The sequence below is a fragment of the Epinephelus fuscoguttatus genome, linkage group LG17 (genome assembly GCF_011397635.1).
Source record: "Epinephelus fuscoguttatus linkage group LG17, E.fuscoguttatus.final_Chr_v1".
NCBI lineage: Eukaryota > Metazoa > Chordata > Actinopteri > Perciformes > Serranidae > Epinephelus > Epinephelus fuscoguttatus.
The window spans coordinates 37,716,932-37,741,715 of record NC_064768.1 but is presented as its reverse complement, the minus strand read 5'-3'; the positions used below and the strand labels follow the sequence as shown (position 1 = coordinate 37,741,715).

The 24,784-nt window shown below is 41.5% G+C and overlaps 1 protein-coding gene across 1 annotated transcript in view; it reads right to left on the bottom strand.

Annotated features, from left to right (window-relative positions):
- The window catches only part of LOC125904594 (CMP-N-acetylneuraminate-beta-galactosamide-alpha-2,3-sialyltransferase 1-like), a 112,773-nt gene that overhangs the window by 17,677 nt on the left and 70,312 nt on the right, over window positions 1–24,784 (bottom strand). The window contains exon 3 of the mRNA XM_049602112.1: window positions 22,747–22,940. Within this exon, the coding sequence (XP_049458069.1) occupies window positions 22,747–22,940 (194 nt within the window). The remainder of the gene's footprint in view (window positions 1–22,746; window positions 22,941–24,784) is intronic.

Sequence of the window (24,784 nt, the reverse complement as noted above, 5' to 3'; positions counted from 1 at the left end):
CATACTATTTAATTTGTAACAAAATACTTTAAGCAACATACTTTGAGCAACATGCTCATTATGAACTACCAAATTTCATTTGTGTTTTCCCGGACTGCAGTATCAGGGGGAGGCTTTCTTTCTCTATTTTTTTTTTTTTTTTTTACGGTATCATAGCCCCTTTTAGACTACCTCTTCAAGGCAGGAATTTCATGCCATCATGCCGCCATGCTGTTCTGTATAAAAGGTACAAGTAACAGCGCCAAAATGACATCTATTTAAACGGGGCAGCTGGCAGGACAGGACTATGGACGGGACGGGTGTGACGTTTTTACGACATATTTTGTGTGCAAGCCACTGCAGAAAAGCAGCTGATAGCAGTTAGCAGCTCACTCAAAGAAGAAGAAGAGCCGCCAAAAAATGTAAATTGGAAATTGCAAATTGGAAAATTGGAAAACAATTAGGTCCGGGAGTTCCTTACCCTCCGAACAGTGGACGAAATCACCGCATAACAAAGACTGTAAATGATTGTTATTGCCATGTTAATGCCATTGTTATTATAAAGTACTGCAGACACATATGTTATAGGTTACACTAGAGGTTGACGCTGTTGTGTTAAACATTTCGTGTCTTTTGCAGTGTTTAAGTGGTTGCATGTGAAGAGCTAGTGTGTCACTGTGGCCAAACTGTTCAGTTCCCAAAGGTGCATTTCAAGTGTCTGTTCCCTCAGTCAGTCACTGCTAGCTTTAGCTACATTTCCACAGCATGGTCAGCCTGACTCGACTCAACTCGACTCATCAGCCAAAGTTATGGTTAGGACCTGGTACTTTTTTTGATATCACCATGGTTGAGGTTCCAAGCAAGCTCAGTCGAAACTAGAGGGTAGAACTGAAACACTGCAGGACACTGATTGGTCAGAGAGATACATCACTGGAATCTTCACATCCTACACAAACCTGATATTTTTAAATAGCAAAGCCATCGTCAATAGCAACCCGGTTTTTCAAAAATAACAGCCTGTCAATCGATGTACACTATGCTGTATAACTGACAAAGTGTAGACATTGTTGTCATGGATAAATTACTAAACTGGCTTACCAGGCATAGGCCCAGGGGCCTAAAGTATCAGGGGTCCCCCCTGACCTTCACCTGCAAAATGTCACTCAAATTAACAGGTACTGTCCAGAAAAAGACTCAAAATGACCACAAAGTGACATAAAAAAACACAAATTGAAAAGAGACACAAAACAACAACAAAAGGCAAAACCACCTTAAAGTCTGTGTGTGTCTTGTGTGCCTTTTGCATATCTGTGCCCAGGGGCCCAATGACTCATAATCCACCCATTATTGTTGCTGATGAAACGATCCAGCGGTTGTCACGTTGCAGATGATGTGTGGCATCACGATGACGATCAGCTGAGAATCCCACCTACACTGAGGGGGTACTATCCACCATGGAAAAGGAAATGGAGAAAAGGACCTGGTACCAACAGTGAGTGGGTCGAGTCGAGCTGAACCATGAAGTAGAAATGCAGCATTCGAATGGTAGAAACCACCCAGCATGCACCTCTGAATTCACAGCCTCCAACATGTCCTGATTGTATTCTTAAATGACAAATTACTTACATTCTCTTACCAATAATTTGGTGATGAGCAAATATATGTAATTTATAACCAGATACTTTTTTATGTATTTGTGCCCATCTCTGCAAATAAGGAAACACAGCCTGTCAGATGCAGAATGCTTTTAAGATATTTGAGTGGAATGATTACGATCAATATTTTTGTGTGTATCAAACATTAGCTCATGTAAAGACTCTGATGTGGCTTCTCTCTAACAATAGATGTGGAGATTCATAAAGCTTCTGTACAATATCAGCCCTCCAGGGAAAGCGCAAAACCAGAGCAGATGACTCACTCTCAGGGGAGAATTGAAATTCAGAGTGGAGGTCTTTCCACTGATGACAGATATCTCGACAAGTGATTTGTAGCAGGGCTACATGGAGGCTACAAGCATCAATCAACATCACTCAACGTAAGTGACTCTTAAAAAGCTCAAATATACAAGTCAGGTTGAAATGTTCAAAGGTCTACAACACTGATTGATTCATTCATTAGATTTTTTCCCCCCAGATGTTTTTCAGAGTTGAAGCTTTTCGATGTAGTCACGAGCACTGTTGTGTGTGTGTTCTGTCAGAGGCGGCTTGTACAGAGACATACTGTACTTTAGACATCAGAGTGTGAACAAGTCCCTGCATTAGATCAGATGGACTGCATCAGAAACTTCAATGGCTTCACTTCAGATATAAAGAGAATATGCATTAATAATAAAATCACTGAGGCAGGTATTTTAATTGTTTATTAGATTTCACATCAATGTATGCTCAGGCACACCTGCCAGTGTGGATTATGGGCTGCTGTTTTGATGTCCATGTGATTCTTGGCTGATACACTGACATCAGGCCTCAGTACTTGGCTATTAATGGATAATATAAAAGAGTGTTCCCTTAAAGGAGACCTGGGCTCCTGCAGAACAACAAAACTTTGTGTTTGGGGGCGTCTTGAAAACGTAAACCATCGGTTAATCACAAAGCATTTCTAATGTGGTCATGAATGTGTGAAAGAAATGACTGAAATTAAATCAAATTGAATCAATGTCCTGCGATCTGACTGATAACTCTACTGCCCCGACAATCCGTAAAACCTACAGTTTTGAAGAACACCAACTCCGCTAACAATTATTACTCAGTATAACTGATTAGTTGTCAAGAAACAGCTTCTAACTTCTAACTTAGACATGTCTGACAGACATAGCATAATTTGAACACTGATATAAAACATGTAAAGGATTAATCAAGAAGCAATCTCCAGGGCTGAAAAGTGAAGCAAAAATCGAAGTGCCAAAAATTGCAGTTTCTTGTATGGCTGTTCCAAGAGCGAGTCAATCCCCACAGACCCTCATGTTAAAATGCCTGACTTTACAACAGAAATAAACATCATTACAGCCTGGAACAAAAAGCAGTTTAGTATCTGATCTTTGCTTCGGTGCAAGGATTCAAAGACGGTTAAAAGGTTTGTTAGGTCAGGGTTGGAGAAGGGTCACCTGGGCTCAACAGAAGTATAAAAACTACTTTATTTCCTCTGTTTTTATAGAGTGTTTTTAACTGGTTCTTTTGAAAGTAGTTGTTTTCATGTCTTGTCTGTTTCAATTACTGACATGTACTGCACTCTGTACCTCTGTTCTGAAAAGCGCTTTACAATAGAGATTGTTATTATTTTAATGATAGCCCAATACCCACTTGTTCTGACCTAATGATGGATCAAATGTCAGAGAACATATAGAAAACGACATGTAAACGTGTTGTCTTACCTTACCGGTGTGGTGCCATGTTTGTTTACCATTTAGCTCTGCTTACATGTCGTTTTCTATATGTTCTCTGACATTTATCCTAACGATATGAGGCGGTCTTTGTGGAAAAAAAGCTTGTTTAGTGGACTAACTTTGCACTTGAAGGTTGCCCGTTCACTTACATTTTAACAGGTCTGACGCTACTATGCGCCCCGGCTGTATCTAGGCTAACAGCTAACATGCTAACTATTATTTTTATGTCACTAGTCACTTGAAACAAATTTAGGACGATAGGAGACAGGTTGAAATAAACCGAAATTTCCCTTTAAGACCAATTTTAAAACCAAAATGAAGGAAAAACCTAGAATTACCTCTCCATGATAGTATGCCCCTGCAAACCAGCCAAGCTACACTTACAGTTTACATCAATGTCCGTCTCATGTCTTGGGGTGGACACCCAAGATCAGTGTCACCAATTCAGTACTTGACCAAATGTCTCCCCTTCTGTTCCTGAGATGTGATGTTAAATAATGGCCAAAAAACCCCCATAATGTCATGAAGTTTTTTCTCATAATTAGCACATAAATTCTTGAGTTATGGCCAAAAGTTGTTTCTCTCTCTTTGACCTTCGATCCACCAATTTCTAAACAGTTCATTCTTGAGTCCAAGTGGATGCTTGTACCAAGTTTGAGGAGATTCCTTCAAAAGTGTTCTTGAGATGTTGCCTTCACAAGAATGAGATGAATGCAAAGTCACAGTGACCTTGACTTTTGGCCACCAAATTCTAATCAGTTCATCTTTGAGTCCAAGAAATGCCAAATTTTAAGGCATCTCCTCAACCTGTTCATGAGATATTGCATTCACATAAATGGGACGGATGGACGGTTTGACCTATGGATGGATGGACAATCCAAAAACATAATGTCTCTGGCCACTGCTATCGCCAGTGTGGAGGCATAACAGCATGAACCAACATTAATTACTGAGGGACTGGGGCAGCTTTGCCCATATGTTTATTGTAACATCATTATAGATGGCGGAGACAAGAGTAGCACAGAACAGGAAAATACCTGGGGTTTGTTGGCGAGTCTTCTTGGCCAGGTTGTGTTTCTCACTCAGCATGTGGGATTTCACTGCATGTAACTGCACAAAAGACTTTTTTACATAAAACACATCAAGCCAGTTTCAGCCATGAAATCTTGGTTAAATAGCCCCTTTTTACTGAATATGTGCTTCTTCGTGTTGTCCAGGGCACAGTGACATCTAGCTATCAGACAGTGAATCCTCTGCTGTGAGCATCCTGGGCTGGAAACCAACTGTTTCCAGCCCAGGAAACCAACTGGGGCTATCCTGATGTGCATGATGTAAATGCGAGAGGCATTCGGTAAATTATTTTGAGAATATTAATGTTGCCAATTAGTTTTGAATCTTATAATGCATTGTGAGATTAATTAAATTCTTATCTCTTGTCTTCGCATTTTTATGACTTTTTAAAGGCTGATTAAAGACATTTCAATACTACTGATGACCTTATTTTTAGTTTAATGAATTCAATCCTTTCTTTGACTTATTAAAGATCCACAGGAAACCCTGTCTGTAGCAACCCTCACACAACTTTTGGCACATTTGACCATTTCTTTTCATAAATATCTGTGAGCTTTTCAGCATTTGGTTGAGATCTGAAGATCATCTGAATTGTTTTCATCACATTCTTACATCATGGCATGCCTTTGAATCTCTGCTCACATCTCTGATTCATTCAGGGGGTTATAAAAGTCTCGCATTTCCAGAAGTTGAAGAAACAGTTGGCCAAGAAAAGCTTTGAAGGTGAGATCAGGAATAGGTACGTCATCTTCATATATTGCATGCTAGCTATGTCGGTTAAAAAAGTGACAGAAAATGGCCCAAACAATGGCGGGGTGGGTGAGATTGACGCAGCAGAGGGTACAGGTTATTGTATACTGACGTATAGAAACAAAAACTCTTCATCTGGTAAATGTCTTAGATCGGACTAAAATCTCAGACCTGTGCGGTTTCCTCTCTGGGTCTGTCTCATCTTTTTTCTTCCTCTTAAAAAGTGAGAAAAGAGAAACTGCGATGCTGGTAAATGATTAATGGCCTCTTTAATGTCAGGGCTGTTTGCCTGCCAGCAAGCTGTTGGACATTATTTGTCTAATTATTATTCATTTGTCCTAAAAAAAAATGCTCACAGCCAAGGACCACAGCATTCCATAACACGGCCCCATGCTTCAAGGTGCAGCCAGATCACGCAGCATGTAATAGCCATCTAACACTTTAAAGGTCAGTGGTATTTCAGTACTGTCTCATTTCTTCACATTTTCACTACTTCACAGCTCTCCTTTGTAAGCCTGAGAGTGTGTGTAAATTTTCCAAATGCCTATGCAGTTCCGGCTGACTAATAACCATGATGAGGAATGAACACTGTACACTTTTATCAGGTAGGTGAGGCAGCGGGGCCAGAATGAGGCAACAGCTTTAGATGAGATGAAGGCACAGAGTCTTAGATGTGGTTTTAAAGCTTGAGGCTTTGTAATTAACAGGGCGAATACTAAACTCGCAATGTGGCATTCAAGGTTGTTTTGAGAACGGTGTGGTACTTTGCCTCTTAGCTACAGACGGCTCACAGTTGTGCTGGAACCTCAGCTGACATTATCCACCCATTTTGGACTGATGAAATTCCAGCAGCTCAGGTATGCAGACCAAGAGACCTGCGCCTTGTAGGCAAATAGCAGCATGCTGCAATCTATTCTTGATCTACCCAGTGAAGAGTTGGAAGAGTAAACCTCATTCGGTTTAATCAGCACTTGAAATGTTTAGCTCTTTGCCCAGTAAGATAGCCAGCAACAATGAGTGTCCTTTACTGACAGACTGATGCCTCGTAATTAAACGCACATGTGGAACCCTCACCATGGCTTACCTGGCACAGCTCGTTAAAGGAGCCCTCCTCTTTCACAGTGTGCAACACATAACGAGCCCTCATGCTCGTTATCTTGTGTATCACATTCCTTAAGCATTCACTTAACGAGGAGGTCAGCAGTTGTTTGCTCTCACCTTTGGTTTCATCTAAAAAAAGCCATTTACGCAATGTGGCTAAATTGGGGTTTTAATAAAAATCAGTGTTTTGGACTCACTTGTAGCGATGTAACTACATCTTCAATAAAAGCAGTAATGATGAAGGCCATCAAAAGCTATCTGACCCAGTTCATTTAAAGGAATACTTCACCCACAAAATGATCACTTGTATATCAGTTACTCACCCTGTGTTAGGCTGAATTTGTGAAGAAAAATTTGTTTTTCTCGCATGCCTCCACGGTGAACAAAGAATCCCAAAACAGAGAAAATTCTTGATGAACTAATGTAAATGGGGTCCAGCTTTAACAACAATAAACCTATGACAAAATATCCATTTCAAAACTCTCACACAACTCGTGCAGTATTATCCAAGTCTCTGTGAAATGTCTATACATGATACATGCAATAATGTGAATAGCCTGTCTATTTATTATACTTTGCTTCTTTTATATTGCTCTGTAACGTTCTCGGTGGGTGTTGCCCCTTGTTACCGATCCTGTTTGTGATATTCATGGACAGGATCTTGAGGCACAGCCAGACGAGGAAGGGGTCCAGTTTGGGGACCTCAGAATTGACATCTTTGGTTTTTGCAGATGATGTGGTTCTGTTGGTTTCATCACACCGTGACCTCCAGCATGCACTGGAAGGGTTTGCAGCCGAGTGTGAAGCAGTCAGGATGAGAGTCAGCACCTCCAAGTCTGAGGCCATAGTTCTCTGTGGGAAACCAGTGGATTGCCCTCTCTGGGTTGGGAGAGAGTTGTTGCCTCAAGCAAGGGAGTTCAAGAATCTCTGGGTCTTGTTCACAAGTGAGGGCAGAATGGAGCATGAGATGAATAGGCGGTTTGGTGCAGCTTCTGCAGTGATGCAGTCACCATTGTGAAGAGGGAGCTGAGCCAGAAGGCAAAGCTTTCGATTTACTGGTCCATCTATGTCCCAACCCTCACCTATGGTCATGAGCGCTGGGTAGTGACCGAAAGAATGAGATCGCAGATACAAGCGGCAGAAAGGAGCTTCCTCCGTGGGGTGTCAGGGCTCAGCCTTAGAGATAGGGGGAGGAGCTCGGACATCTGGAGGGAGCTCGGAGTAGAGCCGCTGTTCCTTCGCGTCGAAAGGGGTCAGTTGAGGTGGTTTGGGCATCTGATCAGGATCCTCCTGGGCGCCTCCCGTTAGAGGTGCTCTGGGCATGTGCCACTGGTAGGAGGCCCTGGGGCAGAGCCAGGACACATTGGAGGGATTATATATCTCATCTGGCCTGGGAACACCTTGGGGTCCCTCAGGAGGAGCTGGAAAGCGTTCCTGGGGAGAGGGATGTCTGGAGTGCTTTGCTTGGCCTGCTGCCCCTGCGACCCGGCCCTGGATCGATATTGCTCTGTGTTTTCTATACTGTTTGCTTATTACATTGCTCTTTGCTTTGTACAGTTTACCTTTTACACTGAACTGTGTTTTTCTTTTTATTGATAGATACTTATATATTGCTTTGTGTTTTTTTTCTACTGATGCTTCCTGCTCGCACTGTAACTCTGCATCTGTACTGCTGCAGAGGGCTGTTTTTGAATTCTTCGTTCACTGTGGAGGCACACGAGAAAAACAAAGTTCTCCTCACAAATTCAATAAAACACAGGGCGAATAATTGATATACAAATCATTTTGTGGGTATAGTATTCCTTTAACAAATAGTTGATTTTTGAAATTTTGTGCTTGCTGGAAATCCAACAGGCTTATCAAGCAAAGCTGCCAGAATTAGTAATGCCAGCAGTTTAAGCTAAAGCTGGATTTATAGTTGTGCTTTGGGCCATATTTAACGTTTGCTTCCTCAAAAATGTAACTTAATATCAGAGCAATAGCGGCTGCAGAGATACTACATGGAGATTGGAAGTGGCTGTTTTTTTCCAACAAGTTTCCTTTGCTTTTGCAGATTGTTGATAGTGAAGAGGCATTAAGCAGGTTAAAGAAAAGCTCAGTTATCTTCCACTTTTCAGTAACACACGTCTAACAAAGCCATTTCCACTGCAAACCTGCTGGCAGCGACTGTCACTCTGTATCACAGTGAATGGATGAATAAACATAGAAACTGCACGACAGAAATCTTCCAGTCAGTAATGAGACAGGACGAATATTCCTATTATCGCTCAAAGTAAACAAAAGAATGTACCCACAGTTACTTTGGGGAATACATAATATTAGAGAACAATAACACCTGATCACGCACGATACCTGTGTCTAGTGATGAGAAATCAAAACTTACGCCACAAGTATATATGACAAGACCCCTGTTAACCCTCTGCATCAAGTATAAATCCAGCTTGGATGTCTACATGCTCCTCGCTCTCACAGTACCTGCCTGATTTTGCACACATTCAAAACAGTTCAAATGATCAAGGCTACTTTTGCTGTTGAAGGAATAATTTACTGTCATTCCTGTCAAGGTTTCTGTTTTATTCTTGTTTTACTCTTTCTGGTTGGAAAATATTCTAATAAATGCACTCATTACATTTCCTTGTGTTCCTAGTCAAGCTCTGATCAAAATAGATCAATGTGATCTCACATGCAAACACATGCAATGACCATCATCATCGTGGCGCAAAAACAGCCTGTTCTCACTCCCAACTCCTCAGGTACCGCCACTTTGTCAGTGATCTCATCGTATGATACAGACGCACAGAGGCGCCCGTCATGGCAGTATGGTACACACCAGGCAGTGGTTGGTGACGCAGCAGGCAACAACGACTTGTCAAATGGCGCCACTTTGTTAGTAGACCTCTGCATCAGGTACCGACACACAAAGGCACTTTTCACGATGTATGAAACGCACTGGTTGGCTGCAGTGTGTAACACAGCGGTCAACTCCCATTGTATAAAAAGCAAGACAGTTTATAGGGCAGGCAGAAGTGGTGGTGAATGGGTCAAACAAATCCAGGACTTTTACCCAGGAGCCTGCTCTTTGTTTCCTGTGGAAAACAAACCATCAACGGAGTTATTTTAGTAACAAAGTAGCATGCTACAATAGTGATGTATGTCACGTGTTGTGTGTTAGTAACAACCACACTTATTTTGAGCCAAGCTGTGATGTTTTTTCTAAACCTAACCATGTGCTTTTGTTGCCTAATCCTAAGGAAATAAACCTAAAACAAAGTTTACATTTCCTGTGAAAACGAAAGTTAATTTTGAAAACATACAATGAATGTAACAAGCGTCAATTGACAGTCACGGTCAAGAGTGTCCAAAACCGATGCAGGAGGGTACCTAGAGCAACATATTTTGATGTTTAGGTCCACCGACAAAGCAGCAGTATTTCATGCGTAGGGATGAGGATGCGTTGTGCTGGTATGTGTTATCGAAATGACATAGTGGTGGCACGGTCAGGGTTAAGCACCATGAGTACTTCGTTAAGTTTACAAAAACTTCAGGGTTTTGGTTATAACAACTCTGCTTGTTACATATGTAAGTCTGTTGTAAAGTGACATAAGTCACATAACATAACTTAAAGGGAAATTTTGGTTTATTTCAACCTGTCTCCTATCGTCCTAAATTTGTTTCAAGTGACTAGTGACATAAAAATAATAGTTAGCAATAATAGCTGTTAGCCTATTTTAGTGGACTAACTTTGCACTTGAAGCTTGCCCGTTCACTTACGTTTTAACAGGTCTGACGCTACTATGCGCCCCGGCTGTATCTAGGCTAACGGCTAACATGCTAACTATTATTTTTATGTCACTAGTCACTTGAAACAAATTTAGGACGATAGGAGACAGGTTGAAATAAACCGAAATTTCCCTTTAACTACGAAAGACGCAAGTATGCTAATTTAAAAGAGGTCAATGTTGACTTTTAGTTTCACACAGGAAATGAACAGCGGTCTGCTGGGCGAAAGGTTATGGGCGATGTTTGTTGACTCATCCACCTCCTCTCTGAATGGACTTTCTTGCTCTTGATAGTACCTATGGTACTGTAACATCAACCACCATCCACTACATGACACCATTGAACCAGAGAACTCGTGTGCCCACCCCAACAAAGGGTCCTAAATGACTTTCCACTGACACTGTTTCCATGGTGCCGACACGTATTGTGACAGCACCTTGTGATATGATGAAAGGTTATGGTCATTTCACATATTATTGTGAGACCTGGTTGCACGACACTACAGGAACAAAATACAAATAAGAATGAAGGTGTAATTTCACCTGAAAATGATCTGCAGTTAAAACCGGCAGTCATTCCAATTTGTGTCTAAAAATAGACATTTGATGGATTCTCTTCAGTTCCTCACAGACACTCATTTGTAGGATGGGTCGCCCAAGTGGCAATCAAGCCCCTGAACTCCATTGTTCTTTGTGTCACAATAACAAATAGGTTCACTGAGCAAGGACGGCATTGATTGTAGAGAGGACTGAGCACAAATGAAAATGAAGTCTTAATTGGTCATTTTAGTAATGATATAGACCTCTGAAAGCACTATTTTCATTTGCTATAATCATAATGACAATAAGGAGGAATAATGCAGAAACAAGCTCTCAATACATGAGCTCTGTTCAAGCTTTAGGGCACTGATTACAAACACAAAGTGCCGCCTGTGTGTCCTTAGTCAGAGGGTGTTGATGGGTAAGAGGCACTTATAAGGAGCATTCCGGTCATTCGGCGGCCCTCAGGAGCATATCATTATGGTAATAACACTCTCACAGAGAAAGGAAAAAGTTCATTCTCTGAATCTTGTCAACAGGTTTAAAGAACATCATTACCAGTTACAAGGCAAATTCAGAAGACAGCCAAAGCTCCTGTATTAGTTGTGTGAAAATCCCGGTTTTAAAGCCAATTTCAAACAGGGATTTTGAGTCACCAATGCGGTGCGCCTACCTATTACATCTGCCGGCTTTAAGATCCATCTTAATGAAGTTATTTGCAAGAGCTTACATCATAGTATAGAATATAAGCCTGACTGATCTTCAATTCAGCAGAGTAAATATGAATGATGAGACAATCACACATCCAAGACAGCCCACTCCTTCTCAAATAAAATATGCTGCTGTAACACAGAACACACAGAGAGAATGTGATTGCATGTGATCAGACACTCTCTGAGTGATTATACTTTTCAAAAATATAAATCCCTATTTGTCTGGATTTGGAGAGACCAGCTTTTCATGAAATGTATTCTGGACAGAGAGCTGCCCTCAAGCATGTTGCCCAAGTTATGTGAAATATGTATTCTACACCTTAGTGTTGCACTGCTTGTTTCAGTGTAGCTGGGGTGACCTTTTGGCTCAGCACTATGGCTTCCGACCAAGCATGACTCCAAATGTGATGCTCAGGCTGGAATAAATAAAAAAAAGAAAACAGCATATTTCCAAAAGCATGCTCCTGCAGAAACTGTTCTGCTAATGGCAAAGCATAACTCTCCTGCCATCTGATAATTGAATTGGTAGACAATGCCATGCTGCTGTCACAGCGGGGGCTTGCAAAGAAGATAAGTGCAGTAATGTGGTTTTATATAGAGGCAACATGCCACAGCAGGTTGACAAAGCCATGCTGTGATAAATTAAGAGCCATGCAAGAATACTGCGTCAAAGTGGCTTTCGGATATTTAAGCACTTTGGTTACTCTCTTGATAACGTCTTCGTGTCAACTACATCATCATGAAGCCCATTTGCCATCAGTCTTAATAGAGTGCTCCTTCACCCAGAAAATCTGTTAGGCTAGTGACAGCCTCAGCACCTACACCTTTATTCCACAGACTCACACTACTGTATCCAGTGTTATCACACAGTCTCACAGGAATACGTGAAGCAACTTCTTAACTAAACTTTACGTTGTGGTGGGCACAGACTGTGTTAAAATTCAATCTGTTTACCCTGCATAGAAATCCAGAGCTTGGGCAGTGACTTCCAGCGTCAAACACTGACATAAAAAGCCGTCCTTTCATGTTGGCATGACATGCAGCCGGTCGCTGTTATAGTTTAACATCAGGGGGAAACGTGGGAGGAGAAGAACAAAAGTTAAGGTGGTGAAAGTCCGAGTAGGGCGGGCAGGAGGGATGGTGGATAGGTCCAACACCAACTGACCTTCACCCGGGAGGGCAGTATTCACTTCCTGTAAGACTGTAAAGCCAAACCGTGGTCTTTTCTTCCTAAACCCAAACACATGCTTTTGTTGCCTTAACCTAACCACGTGTGTGTGTTTGCCAAACATAACCATGTGCGTTTGTTCTTGAAGGGAAAAAAAAAAAAAGTTAATTCAAGGTATTGCACCATCGAAGTGCTTTTGTTTTGAAAGAGCCTGTATGTAAATTGTATATTTCCTGTAGAAACCGAAGTGTAATTTGAAAACAGACAATGCATGTGCAAGGCAGAACTTGACAAGGCATCCCAGAATGTCAACAATTAATGTACCGAGGGTAGGCCATATTTGGATGTGGAAAGTCCATGACCAAAGGTCAATCTGTGACGAGGTCGGAGTGAAAAATGTGCTGTAAAATTCCACGCTGGCAACATGAAAACAATGCCAATGCAGTCTTTTACAAACAGTCACAGTTTTGTGGTGAAGCTGTTGCAGTTTAGTCAGGCTGGGGCCGGAAAAACACTTCACTGGGTTTAGAGAACAAAAACGTACATGATCAAGTTTAGAAGGTTTCAGTTAAAATAACTAAATATGTAAGGTAAGACTTACATACTTACATTTGCGTAGTTATGTGAAGTACCTATGTAATCGTTTTGGGTGGTATCAAGGAATTATGGTATACGGGGTAGTTAGAAATCCTGCTGGTATGACTTTGAATAATACTACTACTACTACTACTACTACTAATAATAATAATGATAATAACTTAGACTTATATAGCACCTTTCAAGAGACCCAAGGACGCTTTACAACAACAAAAATAACAGTCTAGCAACCAAAAGCCAGGGTTTAACAGGTGTCTTTTCAGTGCAGATTTAAAAATGTCGAGTGTTGGCGCCTAGCGAATCTCCATGGGGAGAGATTTCCAGAGGGTAGGGGCAGCCACACTGAAGGCTCTATCCCCGAATGTTCGCCTACTGGTGTGAGGGCCGTGGTGTGGACCGCATATTCCGTGAGGGGGTGTAATCAGTGAGGACGTCCGATAGCTACGGTGGAGCAGGATCATGGCGAGCTTTCTAGGCGAGGAGGAGGAGTTTGTAGGTGATGCGGAACTTGACTGGAAGCCAGTGTAGGTGTCAAGTTACGAACCTCAAGGGATGGGGAGATGGAGCAGCCATCCACATGGAGGACCAAATCCCCCACCTTTCGAAGTAGCGCCTTGGGAGCCACAACCAAGAGCTCAGTTTTCTTGCTGTTAAGTTTGAGTAGGTTGGTGGTCATCTAGGTTTGTATTGCAAGTAGGCAGTGGATGGTGTAGAGCTGAGATATAGTTGGGTATCATCAGCATAACAATGAAAATTCAGACCATGTTTACGAATGATCTGACGCAGGGGGAGCATGTAAATGGTGAAGAGGAGGAATACCGTCAAAAATACTGACACTTATCTTTCTATTTAACTCATACGGAGATGCTGCATTGATGATGTAATGCATGTAGTGCACATCACACACCATCAGAGGTCAGTCTCTACTGTTGGAGCAGCCAACAGGGGGGTAGAACGCTGTACATAAATACAATCATATATCGTGTACCCCACTGCAATGTCAGGAAGATATAAAAGCATGAAAAAAATAGGTACCGCCTAAGGCTATTTAAAAAAAGTGCTTCACGTAGTTACATGAAGTCCGTAAAGTCACGAAACCATGTTGACTTTTGATTCCTCACAGGGACACAAACAGCTGTTTGGCAGTCCATGTTTCTTTGACCCATTCACCTTCCCTCCCACCTGCCCGACACAGACTTTTTTGCCCTTTATACATAATTCGTGTGTTTACTGCATCAAAATATCCTCATTGACCTTGCACTGGCATTGTTTCTATGTTGCTAGCCCAGACGTTTAATACATTGTGTGCCCACCACCATGTAATGCGTTAAGACTAGTTTCAACCCTTCGCACTCGGATTAGGAGGCGGATTGATCCTAAAATATCAATACTCTTGATACCACGTTTTCATTTTGAAGATCAATCCCAGCCTCAATAGGATCAATCCCAAAAAAGGGATTAGTGTCTCTCTTCTGCATCGTACCTTTTTGTATTTCTAGAGTAAAACTGTTCGTGCACACAACATTCTGTTGTCGTGAACACATCTAGTGTGTGTACTCTTTGCTTCCCCGCTGCTTTTGTGTTGTCTGCACTCAGTCAACTTACTTGAGATCCAGCAGCGTCTTCTTAGTTTCACTTTCACCCGATGTCAGCAGTAGGAGGACAGTAAGCTAACCTCATAGCCTTTCCGTTTACTGCTGTGGGCTGACGTAGTCTTTCCCAGCCTGACTAGTTGTATCCGACACATATAAGCGGTGATGGTTTAATGAAAGAGGAAAAACATGAGAAAGAGAACTCGAGGTGCAACTGAAAAGAAGGAAGGAGGAGGGAAATACCTCAACACCCAGACCTCTGTTACAGAGTGTCTGTTCATAGAGACTCAGACAAGGAATATCCAGGTATATAGTAGCCTAGTGAAATTAATATTTTTAGTCAAATCAGATCTTTGGCATTGGTTAATGTTACATTTTTAGACTGTAATTGGTCATCACTTATGTTACTTAAGCAGATTGATTATTCACTTCATAAATCATGACTTACTGCTTTCCCCATGTTAAAAAAGGCACTTTTAATAATTAAAAGTATCATATCGGTGTTGATATCAACGATTCAGGCCCTGTATTACTTGGTATTAGATCAAAATCAAATTTGTGGTATCGTCTACCCTACTTCCCTCTGCCATTTTAGCTGAGTGTGCAAATTCTGAGTGGGAAATTTCTGCACTATGCCCTCGAGTCCTTTAAAATTCCCATCATAATCCTCATTCTCTGAGGTGACTCATTCACTTTGTTTTGTTTATATTGTGAAAAAAAGCCTGTCAATTAGTATTCTTCATAGTTTTTCTTGATGAAATGAATCCTACCTATGTGCATCATCAAAATGCTGATTTATTAGAGATACAGGCAAACATGGAAATATATATATAGAAGTCCCGCCATGCTGTATTTGTGACATGTATTTGAAGTGTTGCACAGTCAGTGCTTGACTCACATGCTCATTCTCTTTGTTGTTTTGTCTGTTGAATTATTTAATTGAGTCTAATTTGTTTCTTCTGTATTATTCATGCTGTATTTACACACAATTATAGTCTTGTCGTGCCCCTCACCTTTAAGTTGCACTTTTCATTACACCTAATTGATCACGATGTGAGACAAGCGCCTGCCGGGCCAGTTCTCTTTGTTGTTTGGTCCAAATTGTTCTTCCTTATCTCCACTGTGTGTCCGAGCTACAGGAGAGATGAAGTGCGATTCCACTATCTCTGTGTCTTCCACTCCATAAAGCTAGCTGTATTTCCACATTTACTAGATAAAAAGCATCGACTCTGTGTCCAAAATGTACTTTTTATCTGCAATCACATACAAACTGGAAATGGTTATGCTGTGTACTTTAAAGTTTCCCCAAGATAAGACGTCCAAAAAAGAAAAAATCAGCTTTTCGGCAGTGTATGCAGTAGGCGACTGTTAATTTTTAACAGGATGGACGGCTAACGCCTAACTTGTGTCATGATTCAGTGATTCAGCGCCATAGAAAATGTTTCATTTCCTGCGCCCTCAGTTTGAATTTGAGTGATGCTCTGTGCTTTGTGTACGGGCGCCTCACAATGCTGCTTTTAATAATCGCCAAGGTCTTGAACATACGATACTGGTTACTGCCCGTGGGAAGAATGAACATGTCAGAGTCCATCCGTTCTTGATTAAAAGTTATGCTTGCTCTGTCTACTCTTCTCTCTTTAGAACATGTCATGTGAAATTACTTTTCTCTGACTCTTACTTCTTCAGCTGTTGTCTCTCATCTCGTCTCTGCCCTATCATTCACTCAAGTCATGATGCTTATGGAAATGCACAGATTTGATTGACTAAGTAGCGTCACATTTCATGCTAAGCTTGACAGAAAGAAACATGATGATACCGGATCCGTTTGTCTGGATGCCTGCAGTGTGTATTCAGCTCAGTGCAGACCAAAGAAGTTGAAACTTGCAGCTGCTTGCAATACGCCATTCTGCAACGTTCTAAAAACCTGCCGGTTCACTCTGAAGCAACTAGATTAGACAGTGTATCATCTCTATGCAACAGCTCTCAGTTCTTCCATTTTGATTTCAAGAAACAGAGGGCTCAGCGGGGACGGAACACCTGCCACAGCAAGCAAACACAGTAGCTATGTTTCCATCCAAAAGTGATTTGAATCATTGGGAAATGCGCATTAAAAGAAATACAAATCCTGTGTGTTTCCATTAAATGTACGGACTTTGGTGAAAACTACAAACTCGCACGAGTTTTCCGCAGAACTGGAAACAAAACTACGTTTTCTGGCGGTTGGCAACCAGCTTGTAAATGCATTACCGCCTTCCTGACCCGGAGTGTGGATATCACCATGGAGAGAGGTGTGCTACGTCAGACTTAATTTGAACAAAACTGTTTCCATCCCCTGTTTTGCGAATCAGCATTTTTTCGAATCAACCAAAACCCGGCTAAAGTGAGCGTATTTTAGTTTGTGCGAATCAGGGGATTTTAATTCGAATTTTGGCGTTTCCATCATAATTTTGCGATGCGATACTTCTAGATGCGCATCTAAACAGGCTGATGGAAACATGGCTACTGTCAGCGGTCATTTTGACTTTACCAGCAAACTTCACTACAAGCCGATTGGCTGTTGAAACAGGTGACCAGCAGCCAGCGATTTGCCCAGCTGTGTTGCAGGTGACATCATTGGCCGGCTTCCAGTTCAACTTTTCTCTGCAACGTTCTGGTGGTTGGTGATTGGTCTCGTTGCTAATCATCCATCTGAACTGGGCTTAAGGTAGTGTCTGGGTGTCAGTCAACATAGTTTTAGAAGACTGACAGCAAAGACTACAGTATGTGACGAAAGGTTGTATTTACGATGACGTCGTTTATACAAAAAAACCACAACAACACCAAAAATGTCAGGACATGCTGCAACCAACCTTTTTGTCCTTTTCTAAATCACTTTAACGTTACCACAGAAATAAGGTGGCTGACATTGTTGGTCTAACAATAGTTTCCTCAGTAACTCTTCTCGATGTAGCTATACATCAGGTAGCTGGTTAGCTTGTGTTTTGCTGACATTAGCTAGCTTTAGATGTGACTATACAATGTAATGAGTCTGTGAAGATTTTGACTTCAATGTAGGTGTCACTTTTTTAGGTCCCCCAATCACAACATCTGAATTTCTTGTCAACATAGGTGAGCCTCGCATATAACATATAGCTTAGTATAACAGGAAAGGGGAAACCGAGGTCGTGCCAGGTAACAAGCTTGCTCAGCTGTTAAAGGGGCGGGGCTTAGGAAGGGCTAATTGGTCTGTGAATTTCCTGGTTTGCTAAACTAGTGCTACAAATGTTAAAAATAGACTCCATGAAAATCTCTGGGGCAAAAAATAAAGCCAATGCGGAAATGCCAATAAAACTGTAGTTCCTCTAATGGCCACTTGAGGCTGGCTCCAGAGATGAGTCAATCCTCATAGACTCCCGTGTTAAAATGCCCAACTTTACAGCAGAAATAAACATGTTTACAGCCTGGTGCAAAAAAACAGTTTTGGTCTTGAAAGCTGATTTACCAATTCATGACAACTGTACGATGAATCTTTATATAACTCACCCGTTTACATTTTATTAAGGCTTAAAGTTATGCACAATTAAGGGCGGTCTGAGGGGCGTTGCTACAGTCTTTGATATCAGATCCACCCCACGCTCCTCCACAGTTCCACCCTCTCTACCAAATATGTTCGCTTCTGGCTCCAAATAACCAAGATGGCGACAGCCCAAGTGTCAAACCTGAGGCTTCAGGAAGCCAATGAATGCTAGGTCCATTATTTTTACATCTATTTTATGTCTTTTGTCTGGATACAAAAGCGTCTGGGTCCAGACTGGGGGGATGGAGAGGGATGGCAGGTTAACAAAGGAGATGCATTTTGCTAACAAGAGGGATGGCATCCTCCCTCAAATCACCTACTGATTGTATTCATCAGCCAATCAATTAGTATGTCTTTGGAGAACAGACACATAATGTAAATTTAATTTCACTAACAATGATGACTTACTTGTGCCTCAAGCAACATTCTTGTTATTCAAAATCTGCTCTGCTTATTTTAGTCAGGCGAATGCAACAGCTCTTTTTGTGACTCAAATCTATTTCACCGCTGCAATCTGCTGAGCAAACAAGATGCTTTAGCCGATAGGCTGATGCCGTTTAATATTCATAATGGTCTAAGAAGGAGGCTTTAGAGGATCTGGGTGGATAGCAATGTGGATATCTCAGAGGCATTGGTTCTCCGTCTCTGTTCACACTCACTGGACTGTGTTTCCATGTCATTTCTGAGCTGATATCGTATCACTGTCATTGATCTAATATATTTAGCTCAGTTTAAAATTGACTGTTAACTGCTGTCGCTCACAATCTTCTCCAACCATTTACATCATCCACTGTGTGCAGTATCAGTTTTAGGATACGAATTGAATTTTTATATCTTACATTGTTCAAATTTATTATATAATGTGGTAGTTTAAGGGAATACCAGTTCACTCTTTGCATATTCTGCCTGTACAGATCAATATTTATTCAGACAAAGCCTGCAACAGACAGCCAAGACTCAAACCTGTGACTTGTCCAGCCCAGACAAAAAGTCTGTGCCAGAATGTTTGTTTACCCTTTGACGTTGAAATTAGCTTAATATTATCATAAAGCCAGCAGTTCTGCAGCAGAGAGCACACCCACAGCCCCTCCAGAAAATCTCCTTGTCGTGTTTTCCATCTTTTCCCAATTCATCCTCTGCAGAGCTGCAATTGGTGTGACAGATTACAGAGAGCGACAAACTCCTCTCTTGTTCTCCTGCCGCCCCGAGGCGCCTGATGAACATTTGAATACTCAGGCTTGAATTGTTTTCATCTGCTGCTTTGTTAAGATAATTTTCTCAAAATTTTATCGAGTGCACAACAAGGATGTGTGAAGTAAAATCTCCAACTATACCTCTGAGCGGAGTGAATGCTGGGACGTGACAGGCATAAATGAGAGGGAAAGAGAGATGGGAACACAACACAGCGAGGGAAATAAAAGTGTTTGTCTGCCAGTCAATTAAGTGATAATCAAACAAAACTAAATATACTGGTGTACATATAATAAGATGGATAGGTTGGGGCTGATGTGAGACAAAATAAAAGCAGCCAAATTTAAAATGTATGAGTGAACTAAATGAAAACAGATTGCAGTTAGTCCTGTCAGCTAAAGCTCAGCATGCAGTGGGTCTAGCACTTAAGATGCATTTCACTTTCCTTCTCTGTCCCCTCATTTCCTGTCACCTCTCTACCATCCACCTTTGAATGAAGGCAAATATGTCCAAAAATCACTAAAGCATATGTTAATCATAATTACAGTCAGTTAATCCTTTTAGTAAAATGTAAATATTTGCTGTTATTCTTCTATGACAGATAAAGGAAATGTCACTGGGTTTTGGTATGTTGATTAAAATAGAGTAAGCAATTTGAGCACGTCAGCTTGGGCTCTAGAGACGGGCATTTTTCACAATACATCTGACATTTCATAGACCTAAAGACTGATTAAACAATCTCAAACATAATCAGCAGAGTACCTGCAGTAGATTAGAATGTGTTCACTGTTTTACCTTGCTGTCAGACAGCCCTTGATGATAAGGAACTGAAGCCATTATATCATTCTCTCGAAAACCAGACTCCATTGACAAAAACAGTAATTAAGCATTGCTAAAGACAGGAGCTGCTCGTCTACAAGTGCCTCGATCAATTTGTTTGTGTTATTGTGTGATTTCAGCTTTTAGAGTGGTTAGCTCGGATTCACCAAAGTCACAATAACGCTAACAAACTAATTGATCTATATAGTCGAAGGCCAGCAGCTTCTGTATTCAGTGGGCTTAAATTACTGTTTTTTGAAATGAAGTCTGGTGGCTTTGAAGAGAGCATAGATAAGAACTGAGGCCGGAAAGGGCTGGATAAGTACCTCATACAACCTGCTTCAAAAGATCCAAACTGTCCCTATTTTATTTGAAAGGCGAGTGATAAAATGATAATCCTAACTGTAGGCTGTAAATTTTATTGTTAATAGACCGGCTTCCAAGTTCAATGTTAATCTTCCGTATTTATGTGCTTACACATTTTTTCCTGTGACATGAAGGCAGGGCCAAGGGTGTAGATTTCATAACACAGGTGGTGCGTTCCAGTACCCAAATTACTATACTATGTAGTATGCCAGAAAAAGATTAAGTATGTCTCAATACATAGTGTGTCAAATGCAGTGTGCCAAAAATACCAGGATGTTCTACTATAACCGGTCGTATTTTGCAGTATGCAAGCCAGCATGCTATTCAGACCTCATCATGTATTGACGTGCTTGATCTAGACTTTCCACGGTGTGTTGGTTGTTGACATTCTGGCTGTCACATGCATTGTCTTCTTTCAAGACACACTTCCATTTTCACAGGACATTTAACGTTTACATACAGTCTCCTTCAAAATAAACACAATACTTCAGTACAACACCACAAATTGACGTGTTTATTTCCTTCAACAACAAAAACATGTGGTTAGGTTTTTGGAAAAAAAGAACAGGGTTCGGCTTTAGAATCTTACGGGACGTAGACACCGCTCTCTCGGGTGAAAGTTGTTGTTGTGTTTATTGTTCGCCGTGTTTCCCCCGCTGCTGCTAGGGGCCAATAAACTATAACGGCAACCAGCCATGTATCATGCCGACGTTAAAGGACGCCTTTTTTCATTGGTTTCTGATGCCGTAAGTCACTGCCCAAACACTGGACTTCGACGTCTTCGGAGTGAAACCCGGCTCGTCACATCGACTGAGCCGCAAACAGATGATTGACAGCTGTCTGAAGTCGCAGTGATGTATGACAGTGCAAGACCAGTAGAATAGTAATAATAAGAAGTGAACAAAATAATCATAAATATTACAAACAACAATAGGGCATAACATATAAAATAACAATGATGGAGAACTGCAGATTTAATTTCACCTTTGCAAATATAACATGTTAGAATCTACAACCTGTGCAGTTATAACTTTAAAGTTAAACTACACACATTGCAAAGTAACAACAGCAGAGCTCTCAGGGTTGATCTCCGTCTCTGGCAAATTTGGTAAGTGGTGTTTGTTTATCTCCAAGGTAACAGATATAAAAGCAAGAGGGTCAAAGTTCAGGGTATGATGTTATGAGACAATATTATGTCACAATCATGTGCATAGTGCATGCAGTACGTACTTTTTAAGGGCAGCTGCAGTGCCTACTAGAAGTAAAAAGAAAAAGTATGTGATTTGGAACACACCCAGGGAGTCTGGGGTCCCTCTGCAAGGAAATTATGAGTATCAAACACTTAATTTCCTGCATTCTGGTGAATTTCCATGCTCCAAATTGAACCCTTTCTGCACTGATTTGTGGTTTAAATGTCTCCAATTTTGTCAAATTAAAAGTCCTCTGTTACTTTTATGTTTTTATCGGGGGGTGGGATGTGTCCCCGGTACCACCTCCTGATCCACTGGGAGTGCCATAAGCAGGATTTTAGAAATACTGAAGTCAAAAGTCTAAACTTCAGAACACAACCCCGACCAAACACATTTATGACCATCCACAAACAAGGATATCTTGATTTTCGAACCTTTTCTGTGTACTACATTCCTGAAGTGATGGTCTAAAAACTGGTTCAAAGCTGTTTCCACACAAAGATTGAGTCTATACATTATCACTATGAGTCTTAAAAAACCCAAACCAGAAGCCATGACCTCAGTGCTCTCAATGCTGCAGCCCTGAATGATGACGTATTACTGACATTTCAGATGCACCCTTTCAGTTCCACCTCCAAACAAAGTGGTTTAGATAATCAGGCTTAATTGTTGCCTTGTTTACAACCTGTTAGGCCCTGTCTGAGGTCATAGTGATATTCGTGTGTGTCCAAGATCTCAGCATCTACTGTTGTGGGAACAATGTCATCATAACTGATGGGGATTTAGCTGCAAAAATAAGAGCCAAGTTGTGAGAGACTGAAAGGAATTTTTAAACCAAAACACATTTAAAGCAGTAGGGCTGAAAAAAAAAAAATCACATCATAGCAAATGCCAAAAAGTGTGTGATTGCACTTGTCTCGAAATCACACCCGAGACCGAAGAGCCAACTGACCTTATGATGAAATCACTGGAGTCGATGAGGCCGCCGTACTGGGCCCCCTTCAGATTCCCAGAGTTCCCCACCACGGCGCAGGTCCTGCAGCGCTCAGGGCTGGCGTCCATGTAGAGCACCTCGTCAGGGATGACTTGGAACAGCTCCTCCACCACTTCACTGAAGTTGGCCGGCTGCCTCTCTGACTGCAACCACTGGTGACACAGCAGAGACAGACCTCAGAGAGAGCCACGGCTCCAGGGCCACTTTAAGTAGAAGTGATTGAACAAGGGCAGTGGAGCTCGAGACACCGAGCACATTTCTGAAATAACCTCAGGGGCGGCTTAGCTCCGTCTGCGGGGGCTCTTTTGGCCTGGCCTTCTTCTGGTGGCTTTGAACTCGGAGAGACAGCAAATAAATGCAGGAATGTGTGTGCACTGTACACTGTTATATATTGTGCTGCTGCAGCTGGAAATACTGAACGGATACAGAATGTTCTGCTTTCTCTCCTGAGTTGTAATGCAGAGTTTTAGTGACTCATGCTTCAAATATTATTGTAGAGGCTTTCCCACCTTGCCAATACAATTCTGGGAAACCATTTAACATTTTTGAATTTCATTTGGAATCGAGTAAGGGTAATAACATCGAAAAAGAGCTTTTAATCATAAGACTAAACTCCACACAATTGCACGGCCTTCAAAACTCTCCTTCACGGAAATTACATTTAGCTGTAACATGTAAGCTGTGACATCTCATCGGAGGAATGAGCCCCGGTACACCTGGAGGTCATGCCTTTGCCTTGCAGCAGGGCAGCCCAAACCATCTGGCTGGGCAAACGTTGATATGTGACACTTGCCTCATCAAGCTCCCTGTGAGAAGCATCTCGTGAAATGAGTAGTGACAGGAGGCAACCTTGCAGTAATTTTTCTATTCTTGCCTCTAATTGGACATGGTGTGAGGTGAATGTGGGAATGCCTAAAGCACTGGATGCCTTCCAGAACAAAGGTAGGATAATTGTGTGACATAATTTTTTGTGAATAGGCTTTTCTAATTTAGAGAGCTGTGCTCTATGGGATGTACAGAGAATCCAGTAAATTAGGACTGGTGCGTGATTAGTTATACAGCTGACGTGAATTCCAATTTACAAGAAAGTGGATTTAAATAAGAAATCCTCCATGAAACACTCCAGCAGCTATTTTGTCTCCTAATTCTGGGTCCAGTTTAATTTTTGGTGTGAGCCCTGTGCATGACTGGCCAAATGTAGGTGGCATTACATCCAATAAGATATTTCCAGTGGAGCGAGTCTGACAGGAGGAAATGTTTTAGCTGCACTAACAGTAAATACTAGGTTTTTGTGTCAGTCACTTGCAATCCAAGGGTTTTTCTCTCGAGCAGGCATTTAACACTGACACTCAGTAATCATACAGGTGACAAAATCCATCATGGAGGAGGCAGAGATAACAATTCCTCCACTGACTGCAGTGTCAGGTAGTAGTGTGCAAGTACAAACTGGAGCAAGAGTAGGCTGGGACTGGATGTGTGCCAGTTTTTCTTGCTTCAGTAACAAAGACTGAACATGCTATTATTTCTAATTGGAAGGAAGAAAATCTTTTTTCATTCATATTGACTGATTGATTGATTACAGAGTTATTCTCTACATCGATATACCTCATGATGCTGCACCGTGGCCACTTAGGACAAACCTGCTCAGTCAGCAGAAGAACACTGGCATTGCTACTTTACATTTGTACATTTTGTGAATGTTACATCAGTGTTTCTTATGTGACGAAGTACATGAGCTGATTTTTTTTATCTGGAGGTGGAGGGGATGGTGAGATATTTAGGCAAGATGTCTGCCAACCTGCAGACCACTGTTTGAGACCAACAAACAAAACAGGTTGTTTTTTTTACCAAGACATAGCTGTTCTTCCAGCAGGAACTGTGCCCCCCATAACATGACCTAACTCTTCCTAACCATAACCAAGTGTTTTCTCTGCTTAAACACGACCATACGTTAACCATAGCATCGTTGACACATTAAGTGTCAGTAGCCCCTTTT